General features: G+C 33.9%; 1 protein-coding gene across 12 annotated transcripts in view; it reads left to right on the forward strand.

The window, feature by feature from the left end:
• Window positions 1-12,909, forward strand: part of OXR1 (oxidation resistance 1) — a 445,487-nt gene that overhangs the window by 392,813 nt on the left and 39,765 nt on the right. For all 12 annotated transcript variants that reach the window (XM_058698819.1, XM_058698817.1, XM_058698822.1 and 9 more), the window contains 2 exons: window positions 4,212-4,364; window positions 9,770-9,954. In XM_058698819.1, the coding sequence (XP_058554802.1) occupies window positions 4,212-4,364; window positions 9,770-9,954 (338 nt within the window). The remainder of the gene's footprint in view (window positions 1-4,211; window positions 4,365-9,769; window positions 9,955-12,909) is intronic.

Raw genomic sequence — 12,909 nt, forward strand, 5'->3', positions numbered from 1 at the left:
GAAAGAGCTGTACTCACAAGGAGTGCAGCAGCAAAGGAGATGTAGCGTTAGGTTAATTTACCTTCTTTTTCAAAGCCTAAAGCGAAATTGTGGAAACAACTGTAGCATTATGCCTGACAAAAAGTCTATGGGGTCCTTTTCTGTCCCTCATCCTTAACCTGAATCTTCCTACCAACTGACTTTCTTGAAAGGCACAAGATCAGAAAGAAGAGAATGTTGAAACTCAAGGGAGCAACAAGGCCAGGCCTTCTCCTGTGTGAAATGCTCTCTTCCTCACTTTTGCCATGCTAGTGAAATAGAGGGAGAAAATAAAAAGGCATATGAATGACCTTTTAATCTGTAGTGACTCAACTGCTGTCAAAGATGCCCAAAAAGTATCCTTTAATATAACTGGTCATAATGAATAAGTTCTTTCTCTCTAGGATGGATCCAGGAAGGAGTTAAGAAACATTGAGTTCTTGAAGTTTTCCCTATTGATTATAGGCAATAGTTAGAAATAATTATTTTGAACGGCAATTTCATAAACTGTATTTTTTTACCTAGAACTATGTTAATTACTAGACTCCCAAGATAATATTCCTATGTAACTTTCTATATATTTCAAGTATTTATAGCTCTGTATTATAATCATTGGATTTATGTCTGCCATTCTAAGTCCCTTAGAAGCAAGGATCTTACGTTTTATTAGATACAACTCATTTAGTATTATTGTCACATGTTTTTCCCAGAAATTGTCAGAGTTTATATTTCTAATAATCACCTGTAGTTTTCTGAATGTTCAGCTGTTTAGTGGCTTACCAATGAAGCTAAAAATGATAGGTTCCTGGCTTTGTTAGTATAAAGGATCTCAGTGGGTTTTTTAAATAATTATCACATAAAAATATTATCTTTGAGAATTTCCAGGGTCAAACAATTTTCTCACATTTTTTTTTTCTTCACATATTGGTGAAGAAACATGGAAAGGGGTGGAACCAATGTTAAGTGTAAATAAAAAATAAATAGCTAAAATTTACCGTGTGTCAGTAAGTATTGTCATTTATTCCCAACCTCAACTTGGCCTGGCTGGTTTGTTTTTTTTTTTCTTCTGGACCAATTCTGCATCCTTTTCTATCCTCTTTTGGGCTTTAGACTATATCAGCAGGCTCCCTAGACCTGCTTTTCCTGGTTTTGGTTTTTCGAGAACATTGGCAGAAGATAAGACGAAAGAAGCGAGAAAGGGGCATATTTATTCTCCTAACTCCCTCCCTACAAGGTCACTTCAGAGTGGCTGCATTCTCCAACCTCTCATCTCATCAGACAACCCTTTCCACAGATCCCTATGTAGGTATCTGTTTCTCCCCTTAACCTTTTTAGGCCCATGGATGATAAGGAAGCCTCTGTTGTTCATATACGCTGCATAATACTTTTGTAAATAGTTCCATTTTTAAACTCTCTAAATTAACTCAAGTTGATATGCCACCAGCTTCTTCTGGTACCTGACCAATAACAGTGTTTATTTTACATATAAGGAAACTGAGGGAGAGATGTTAAGTAATTTGTGTCTGAGGTCCTTCGGTTAGCTAGTAGCTGAATTAGGATTCCAAACCAAGTAGTCTGATCCAGAGCTCATATTCTTTATTACCACTTTATAGCTGGAATATCAAAATGTGTAATATTTAATCATATTGTACAAAAAAAGATGACCATAAGTCAACCTTTTCGGTTCACTTGGTCTAGCAATGCTTTGCTTTTTGCACATTTGAATATTTGGGGCAATGATTGAGGCTCAGTAGATAGATGTTTATACTCTTTACTTTTAAGGACCTTTCTATCCCTAGTGGCTAAAACAGAATTGCACAAAGAAACTTCACAAAGCCCTGATGAGCTTCCAACTCACTGCATTAAGAATCAGAATCTGTAAATACCAGTCAAAACCAGCTACATAGAGATACTGATCATTTGGGTAATGTACATGTATGTAAGTTATTATGATATCTAATTACAATTCCTCTGAATGTTGCTTTTTTTTTTTTTTAAAGAAATGTACTCTTATGTGCTATACTTTGAACATTTACTAAGCCAATCTATATATTCTTTTTAATAGGATTGCATTGACAAATCGGGATTGCTGTAGATATAGAATTTGAGACTTTGAGGGAACCTAACAGATCATGTTCAATGAGATATATCTTCATATAAGGAAAGCATTTGACAGTGTTTCTTGATTATAGTTTTTGTGAATGATATGGTTACATAGTAGGTAATGTTGTCAGCTGGATTTGGCAGTCACTGAACAACCATAAATTTGTTGATAGTTTTGTGCCAGCCTGCAAGGGGCTTTCCAATGGCTCTGGAGTTGGTTTTTTTCCCCCGGTGCACATGTATCAGTTGTTCAGAAGAATATTTGAAAGGGAACGTGTATAGTATTGCAGTTAAGCTTACTAGTTCGTGTGTTGACAAGTTGGGTTTACATATTAGCTTCATCTTACTTATTGGGAAAGTTACTGAACTTGGTTAACCATAAGTTTCCTTTAAAATTAAGGTAATAGTATATACCCATATCAATGATTTGAAGATTAAATGGCTCATATAGCCATTAAATGTAACAAATAATCATAAATATCCAATATTATTACTAATATCCCTTTTTCAATGAGTGTAAATTTGATTAGTTTGTATCACAAAATAAAAAGATTGAGAACTTTGTTAATGAATATTAATGATTGAATAGTGTTATGCAGCTGTTAAAATCTAATTCTATTTTAGGTTTTCAAAAATGTGATCATAACATATTAAATATAGTTATTTTGCAGCATTCTGTACTGATCTTCCTTCAAAAAATGTATGTCGAGTATCTGCCCAAATGGTAGAGATTTCACCCCAGCATATTAGGAGAGAGATATGAAATTCAAAAAGGGAATCTAAAATTTTATCCTCACATAGACTTAAGGAGTTAAATCCATTTATTGAAGCAGAAAAAGTAATGTTAAAATTTGAGAGTGCTTTTCAAGTATTTCAGAGTCTTTGAGATTGAAGAGGAGGCTATTTTTTCAAAAGGCCAAGTCAAACCTATTGGGTATTAGTTACGAAGTGCCTAATTTTAGCCCAAACTTCTGAAGAACCTTGCTGCTATGAAAACTGTTCTACAAGACACTGTGCGTTAATTCAGGAAGTGTAAAGTGCCTCTGGAGGTATTTAAAACAAAGAATAAAGAACATTTGTCTAGCCTTCCTACATTGTACACAGTGTTGAACTTTGGGAGGAACCATGAGTTCTAAGGAGTCTCTGAACTTGGATATAGACAATTTTAACTGAAATATATTTTTTAAATTAAGACTATAAGCAAACTGTAGGGTAGCACTGTGCATGCCTGTGTCTCCAATACAATTCACAGATATTTTCAAATCACTTTAGTGTTATAGATATTGGAAATATTGTTTATAGCCATCTAGTTCAAAATTGTAATTATCAGTGTCGACACTAGGTTTTATTATTTCATGTTTAATAAGGAAGCATTTATGTATCAATTATGTATACATAACTATTATGTTAAAAATATATATCCAGTCTTAAAATATGTTTTGATAATTGTGTTTCAATATAATTGTTTTTCTTTGTAGTCCTATATTTTAAGCATTGAAAAAATTCTGAAAAGAAGGCCCTTAGGTAGGCTTCACTATGAGAATGGTCCGTGGCACTAAAAGAGTTAAGAATCTGTGATCTAATTACTTAATATTACTTTATAATACTAATACCTTGTAGAATGGCATTGATAAACTCTTTGTAGCTTAATATTTTAAAAGGCTCTTCCAGTGAATGGTTTTGGCTGAGTTCCTATGTATCACAGACAAGCACTCCCATTTTTTCTCTGCTCCCAACACCTGAGGGATATATTAAATGGTCTCAGGAACAACTGAATGTGTGCGTGCGTGTGTGCATGCGTGCGTGTGTGTGTGGTATGAAGGTACAAGAGATGTAGTTTTCCTACATTTTCCAGATGATTCATAAATATATAACCCATTAAGAAATCATTGAAAATGTAAGTTTAAGCTGTGAGAAACCTTTACTGAATGTGAAAACAGTGCTATTTCCTGTATATTTTTTTTAAATGAGAATATTTTGAGCTAACCTCCAAAATGTGATGAGAATTAGGGAAAGCTATTCATTTGGCTTTAGTAATGTGCTAATTTGTTTTTAGTTCTCTGAAGTGCTTTTATTTATTTTTTTTAAAGAATCCTGATGTAGTCCACCCAAAAGAAGCAACTCCCTTATCCACTCTTACTGGTATTCGACCTGCACGAGTTGTATCTTCAACTTCTGAGGAAGAAGAAGCATTTACTGAGAAATTTCTTAAAATTAATTGCAAATATATTACCACTGGCAAGGTAAGAATTTTTAATCATGCTTTATTACTGAAATATCACGATTTGACATTTACATTTTAAATTATTGACATCAACTGCTTGAATATTTTTAAAAGATACTGGTGTAGGGGCGCCTGGGTGGCGCAGTCGGTTAAGCGTCCGACTTCAGCCAGGTCACGATCTCGCGGTCCGTGAGTTCGAGCCCCGCGTCAGGCTCTGGGCTGATGGCTGGGAGCCTGGAGCCTGTTTCCGATTCTGTGTCTCCCTCTCTCTCTGCCCCTCCCCCGTTCATGCTCTGTCTCTCTCTGTCCCAAAAATAAATAAAAAAAAAAAAAAAAAAAAAAAAAAAGATACTGGTGGAAATACTTTGTATGGACTTTGCTTATAACTAACTTAGAATCCGGTGGTCTTTTGCAGTTGTTAAAGGCAATGGGATATAAATTTACTATAATAAATTACCCCTAGTTTGCTATTGATAGAATATTTCAAAAAGCTGATATAAAATGACCATTTCTGGGCACTGTTTGGAGTGATAACTCTTGCAAACTTGGTATAGCACACAAAAAGAAGATAACTACTGTTTATTCAATACTTACTGTATGCCAGAAAGTATATGAGATGTTTTAGTTATTTCCTCAACTCAAAATAATCCTATGAAATAGGTGGTTCTGTTCATTCTTCACAGGAAAAAAACAAACAAATTTTCAGGAACGGTTAAAGTCCAAGGTAAGGTTTCTCTGTCATGGCCTGAATTCAAACCCAGTGTGAATATTTCATCTGCCACACCTTGCTGCTTTTGTATGCAAAGAACTTCTAGTGTGCAGAGGGAGTATAGTAAAATAACAGAATTGGAGAATAAACTCCAGATATTACTTAGAAAGTAACTATAGTATGTTATTAACTTTAGAAGCCACACATGTTTTTATCTTTTTCTCTCAGAACTTCAAAGATGTTTCTTTCAGACCTCCCGTTTTCTGTCTTGCACTATTTCTGAAGAGAACTCTTAACACAATTTTTATATTTGGTGTTGTGTACAACATAGATAATTTTCTGTGGTTGCATTTAAAATAGTCTCTTCAAGGGCGCCTGGGTGGCTCAGTCTGTTAAGCATCCGACTTTGGTTCAGGTCATGATCTCACTGTTGGTGAGTTCAAGCCCCGCCTCAGGCTCTGTGCTGACAGATAGGAGCTCATAGCCTGGAGCCTGCTTCGGATTCTGTGTCTCCCTCTCTCTCTGCCCTCCCCCACTCGCACTCTGTCTCTCTCTCAAAAATAAATAAACATTAAAAAATCTTTTAAATAAAATAGTCTCTTCATCACTGATTTTGAGCAATTGGTTTATGGTGTGCCTTGGCGTATTTTTCTATTTGTTTTGCTGAGGATTCATTGAGCTTCTTGAATCTGTGCATTTATAGTTTCCATCAGATTTGGAAAATTTGGGACCATACTCAATTTTTTTTTCTCCATCCACTCCTCTTCTTTGGGAATTCCAATTATGCATATTTTAGGCTGTTTGATGTTATGTCTCATAGCTCACTGATACTCTGTTCTTTTTTCTTTTTCTCTTTCTCTATTTTTTGAACAGTTTTAATTGCTATACCTTTAAGGTCACTTAATGTTTTTTCTGCCATGTCTAGTTTGCTTTTAATTCTATTGAGCATATTTTTCATCTCTGTGAGTTCAAACTGGCTCTCATATCTTCCTTCTCCATAACTACCATGCACAATCTATCTTATTTATTCTTGAATATATGGAATATAGTTATAATAGTTATTTTAATGTCTTTCTGTGAATTATTTTCTCTCTCACTTCTGGATTTGTTTCTGTTAATTGACTTTTCTCATTGTGATGAGTCACTTTTTTGTTTTTGCTTACATGCCTAGTAATTTTTAACTGGATATCAGATATAAATTTTATCTTCTTGGGTGCCAGATATTTTTATATTTCTCTACCTATTTTTGTGCTATTTTCTGTGACTCAGTTGTCTTTTGGAAACAGCTTGATCATATCATGACTTGTTTTAAGTTTTGTTGGGCAGAACCAAAGCAACTATAGCTAGTTTTTCCCTTTACTGAGACAATTCCCTTCTGAGTTTTCTGGGGCCCTGTAAATTACATGTTTTTTTGGAGTGTTTTTTAAGAACACAAACTGTACCTTTCTCTGTTGTCTCTGTGAATTGTTTCCTCTGCTTCTTTTGAGTGTTGCTTCTTTTCTCATCCTGGGATAGTTGCCATATACATAGGTAGCATTCAGTGCTCAGCTAAAAACTTGAAAGAAGACCTTCTGTGGACCTTCAAAGCATTCTCAATGGGAAGGGCTCATCTCTCCTTTCCTTTCTCTGCCTCTGGCCTGGAAACTCTCCAGTCAGTATGCTGTGGCATTTGAAGAGTTCATCCTTATTTGTTTTCCCTTATTCACATGGCACTCCCCTACATTCTAGTAGCTGCACATAGTCCTTTCATGTAGTGTGTGTGTGTGTGTGTGTGTGTGTGTGTGTGTATGGTTTTAGTAGTTTTAGGCAGAATTAGTTCTTGACTAGAAGCAGAATTTCAGCTGTAAGTATTTGAATAACATTTTTATTCAAGTATCAAAGCAAAGATAAAGTCATTGTCAGAGCTAGGAACAACCTGCAGCCTGGTGTTCTTGGAACCTAATCACTTGCTGGAGGCTGGCTCTTCCTATAGGTTTACTGTAGTAAAGGTTATTTATGTAAAAATTGTGGAAATTTATCAACAATAATTATAATAGTTAAATTAGAGTGGACTTAAGACTGAAAAAAAAGATCGGTACAAGCGTTTAGTCTGCTGGGATGGTTTCCCACATCATAGTTTTTTATCTTCTAGTATATACAGAAATATTATAGTGTAAGTGGTAACTTTTACAGACAGACTTTATTTTCTCCATGGAAGATTAGTCTGGTAATTGCACATAAAGGATTGACAGTTGTTAATACTAAAGAGAAATCTGTGATTAAAATTTCTGAAGGTCATGTGGATTATGAAGATATTTTAATTTGAAACCTCTGACTGTAACATGTTCTTGCTCCTGATAATATATCCAGATTTATGAAACAGTATTAAAAAGAATGAAGGGGGAATGCTTAACTATGAGTTTATGATTTCAAACTTGATCTTGGGTTAGATGAATTTCAGTAAGATTTCAAACTTGGTCTTGGGTTAGATGAGTTTGAATATAATTTCAAACTTGGTCTTGGGTTAGATGAATTTGAGCAGTTACTTTCTCAAAAGGTTTTTGTGAATTTTATGTTGAAGTAGTGTTTCTCGTGGCCAACTCTTGATTTGGGAGAGTAACATCTGACACAATACCTCAGAGTCCCACCTAGAGTCAGAGGAAGAGAAGCTTGAAGAATATGTTAGCACATCCTTCAATAGCAGCAAATGAGGGTGAATTCCTGGGAATTCACATTACCAGGTTGATCAGTCTAGTGTTAAGGGGCAAGGCTTTAAGCCTCTTCTAATCCAAGAAGTAGAAGCATAGTTTTTGAGAGGCTTTACACATGATTTTTGTAGTTATACTACTAAGAGTAGCAGTATTCTAGAATTAATAGGTATACTGAATTAAAGCATAATCATTAATACTGGGCCTTTTCTGTCACACATACCTAATAATCATTGTCTTTGCAAAAAAAAAAAAAAAAAGTGAAAGATAGTGTGTAATGTTATGCCAGTGAACCTGATATTATGCCATTATTTAAAACTAATGCTTACTTGAAATTTATGAAATCAAGGATGACCTGATGTTTTTCCGAAAACTTGGTGTTTGCTTTCCTTAATTCTTACTGATCTTGATTTTTCTTCTCAAATAACAAGTTTATACAGGACAAGATAGAGTAAGGAAGATAGAAGATCGGAAATCTTTAAGATTTTTACATTGTATATACTCTTTATTATCTATTGCGTAGGTTATCTGTGGCAATGTAAATGTCCCTACAACATACTTTACCATTACTCTTTGACTTCTGTTGGCATATGATCCAGGAATATAGACTGATATATATGAATCTATTTAAAATACCGTTCAAAATATGAGTAGGCCATGGATTATATAAAGTTACTCCCTACTTAGGTGGTCCCTGGTCTGAACTAAAACAAATGCTGTTTAGAGTTTTAGATCGATTCTTTTTTTGCCACCAAAACCCACCAAAATGCCTGCAAACACATATGCTTCTTTCCAATATTGCATGTAGCTACTACAAATAATAAGTATGTTTTATTATCTTGAACCATCTGCAATAACTTTTTTCCACTTACAGTTGGGTGACCATTTTAGGTAGCGTTTTCTGCTTTTAATCTTTTACTTGATCATTTTTAATGGTAGTGTCTGTCATAACTTATGTTTTATGTTTAAGTTTTATGTTTTTAAAGTTAAGCCAGGTAAAAGGTAAAAAGGTAAGCCAGAGCTGAATATGGACTTTGAAGGATGATATGATACCAATCAAGCGGGATTTGAGTTTTTCTTCTACTTAATAGCTTCAGAAGAAAAGATGAGACAACTTTGAAGTAACTACTTACTTTATGTTTAGAATTCTGTCTGGCTTTACACTTTTATACTTACGGAATATGGTAATAGATAGGATTTAAAATGGGATTAAGGAATATTTAGCACATTTGGAGTGACTGTAGTTTATACTCAAATGTGGAAGGATTTTAGTAAAAAGCACAGACTGCCTGGATTTTTAATCTTGATTCCTCTGCTTTTCAGTTAGCCATGTTATTTATTACTGAGGATAAGTTGTCTAGCCTCTCAACAACCTTAATTTTCCCATCAGTATAATCATCTCATAGCTATGATTGTGAAGATCAAATAGACAATGATTTATATAAAGTGTGATACATACAGAGCTTTCAATAAGTATTAGCTAATATTAGTGGGATCGGCTTCCTATGGATTTTAATTTGCTCATTTTTAAATTGAGAGGTTGGACTCTTCGTATTTATATTGCTATTTATTAAATGTATTTGAAATTTCATAGTTTTTCGTGATTAAATTAAAATGATCACTATGCCTATTCTTACAGATGAAGAAACTGAAACTTTGCATGCCCCAAGTCAAATAGCTAGGCATTAACAGAGGCAAGTTGAAACAGAGACTTTTTTTAAAGAATATTTTAAAGAGATTATGCTGTTTTTCCCTTGTATTGAATCATCAACACATAATTTATTAAACCTGCATCGTGTATATGAAACTATATTTGGTACCTCTAGTGAGGGAACAACACAGGAAGCAGAATGTAAATTAGTGTAAAACGTGTAAAATGTTTTCATGAGAGTGTCATAATGCTTGAATGTACTACTTTTGTATATAACAGAAGGCCTAACTTCAGAAGAAAAGTAGTAAAAACAGCTAGACTACTTTGTGAAAATTTAAGCTTTGAAGATTAAATGTTATTGTCTTTTTTCATCTTAGGGCACAGTCAGTGGTGTGCTGCTGGTTACACCAAATAATATAATGTTTGATCCACATAAAACTGACCCTTTGGTTCAAGAGAATGGCTGTGAGGAATATGGCATCATGTGTCCAATGGAAGAGGTGATGTCAGCTGCAATGTACAAAGAAATTTTGGATAGCAAAATAAAGGAATCTTTACCCATGTAAGATTGGTATTTATTCTCTTTTGTGATTTTATTACATCTAGATAGTTGGCCCTTGTCGAATACTCTTTAGTATTTTTTTTATTATAACTGCTTTTCATTTTGTCAATAATGAAAAAGTATACGTAGTATTGAAAAGATTATTCTTAACACACCTTAAACAATTAGGAATTGTTTTAGGTTTATATTTGTATATTTTGTCAGAGAACTGGATGTTTAAAGTAACCTATAAACCTCATTTAATTTAGTGTTTACCAGCTCTTTTTATAAAGACACAGAATTTTAAATTATTTCTGTGACTAATATAAGGTAATACAAGTGAACTAGTGTAGCTTTCAGATTTTTCTTACAAGAGCCTGAAGAGTCCAGTGTGGGATATGGGGGAGATCACATGAGCATCATTCTTCCTCAGTTAATCTTGAAAGTGTTAACCTTGGAATATACTGGTCAAGGGATTTGTAGGATTCAAATAACATAGGTATAAGACTGCAACTCAGCACAGCCTTTGAAAGTGACGTGCTTGACCACAGGAATGACCAGAGAGAAAAAGGAGGAATAAGAAATAAAAGGGGAAGAAGACAGTATACCAAAAAAGGAAGGAGAAGAAGAAAGGAAGAAAATTGATGTGTAACAAAAGAACACCCTCTATTCTTCCATACATACTTTGTCAACCATTTAAAAATGGCTTCACTTGAACTGAGCCAAAGATATATGTTCCTTTATTAGTCCACAGGGATGTGGATCATTGTTCTAAAATTAACTCGTGTGGTACAGAACTGCTTAGCTAGGAAAGGAGCAAATTATTTTTGTTTCTGAGGCAGAGTACATGAGTTGTTAGGATACCTGTGGTAGAATAAAATCCCTTATTCAAGAAGTGTCCATTATACTTTCCATCCAATAGATAGTATTTTGGCTTAGTAAACTCCTCTGTAGAGGTGCAGATAATTCCCAGAATATCCTCTACTTTAGTTATTTTTGTAGATCATCATCCAAAGTCACTTTGAGCAAGTAAGTATTGTTGAAGTGGGTGGAGGGATGAAACAAAGATAAAGGAGTAAAGGATTCGGTTAAAAGAAAAACAAGATTATATATGTATGCGTATATTGTCAGTCACGGTTGAGATTTTTAATACGATTCTTTGGGATTCTCTTATGTTGAATGATCTGTAAGTATTCCACCAGGATGATGTAGAGCTCCTCTTTTTTGCAGATCGCTATTTTATAATTTAGAATGTCACCTGGAAAGACCATACATTTGGTCCAAACATTTAAAAAATTCCTCCAAAAAGAAGCGTCTTTTCAGTTCTTGCCTTATAAATTAATTAAAAACATTATTTGGCAGCAAATCAGATAAATAAAGCAAGTAGTTTTGCAGAGTAATGTCATGTGTAGCAAAACTGACTTATAAGATTTGATTGATTTTCTTCCATCTTCTGCTTGGGAAGTTGATTTGAAAGGTATTGTTCTGGAACCGTGTTAAGCGGGAGCAGCATCATTGACAGAAATAAATATTTAGTCTTTTAGCATATTAACTGTGAAGGTTTTACAGCCTTTATTCAAACATAGATTCTCTTACATTTATTAATTTTGTCTCTTACCTAAGGGTCTTAGTAAGCATCTGACTTCACCTCAGGTCATGATCTCACAGTTTGTGGGTTCGAGCCCCACGTCGGGCTCTGTGCTGACAGCTCAGAGCCTGGAGCCTGTTTCAAATTCTGTGTCTTGTTTTCTCTCTCTGCCCCTCCCCTGTTCATGCTCTGCCTCTGTTTTAAAAAAATAAATAAACATTTTTAAAAAGTTTAAAAAAAGTAAATGTTCATATACAGTTTCTCAAAATTTTGCCTTTTGCCAAGTTCCAAGACCCTATATATGCAATTTGAATGGATCACCAGTAGATGACACTATTACATTTTTAATAGCACAAATCACGTGCTTGTGTCTCCTAAGGTGAATCAGATATAAGGGAGGGAGAGAGATATATGAATTGTAATTCAACTAACACCTTTTTAAAAAATACATTTTACCTATTCTAGTTATAAAAATTGTACATACTTCTATGAAATTTGAAAAATATCAAAAAAGAATAAAAGTATTATCCAGCCTCACCATCCAGAGACAGCCAGTTATTTTTGTTTCAGCTTACATTCCTGCTTTTTTCTATTCTTAAACAAATGTTCTTGGTTTCTCCACTCAGAACTACTATAATTTCCTTTTGTCACAAACTGCTTTTAACCATCATTTTAAATTTCTGACTTTTATTTCATGCTTTATATAGATGTTTATACTACCTCCTTATAGAACTTAAACTATCTAACTTTGAACATTAGTGCTCATATCTACAAATGCCATTAAATATGGAAGTCTTAATAGAATATAAACCATTCACATATCTAGTATCTGAACCTTTAGATGAACAAGTTTTCTCTGAATTAAGAGTGGTTTCTGGTAGCCTGAAGAATTCCAGTAAGTACTGCCTCAGTTCTATTCCAGTTGGTCTTCAGCTTTGCATTTGAGCCTAATATTTTAGTGCAATCTCTATTCAAATAGATTACAAATATCTATGTAAATAAATAAGCACTGGGTGTTCATGTATCCATGTGGGTAATATCAATGTATTTTTTTCTTTATCAAGACATTTAAAATTTTAATCAAAATTTTATCTAAGCTAATTTTCCATATTCCATTAATGAATAATTTTTAGTGTAGAATTATAGCTTCACCCAAAAGTTACATCTTCAACCTCTTTTCAGGTAGATGAATTCAGTTTGGAAATCTTACATTGATGTTTCCCAGATCTTAAATTATTGCAAAAGCTTGACTTAATTATTTGGCCTATCAGTATAAATCAAATTTTGATATGCTATTAAGTGATATATCCCTTTTAGAGAAACCTTTTTAGTACTAATTGAGTGTTAAGTTCGTGGGAAATAAAATACTGCAACTTAAAAAGTAATAA

The sequence above is a fragment of the Neofelis nebulosa genome, chromosome 14 (genome assembly GCF_028018385.1).
Source record: "Neofelis nebulosa isolate mNeoNeb1 chromosome 14, mNeoNeb1.pri, whole genome shotgun sequence".
Lineage (NCBI taxonomy): Eukaryota > Metazoa > Chordata > Mammalia > Carnivora > Felidae > Neofelis > Neofelis nebulosa.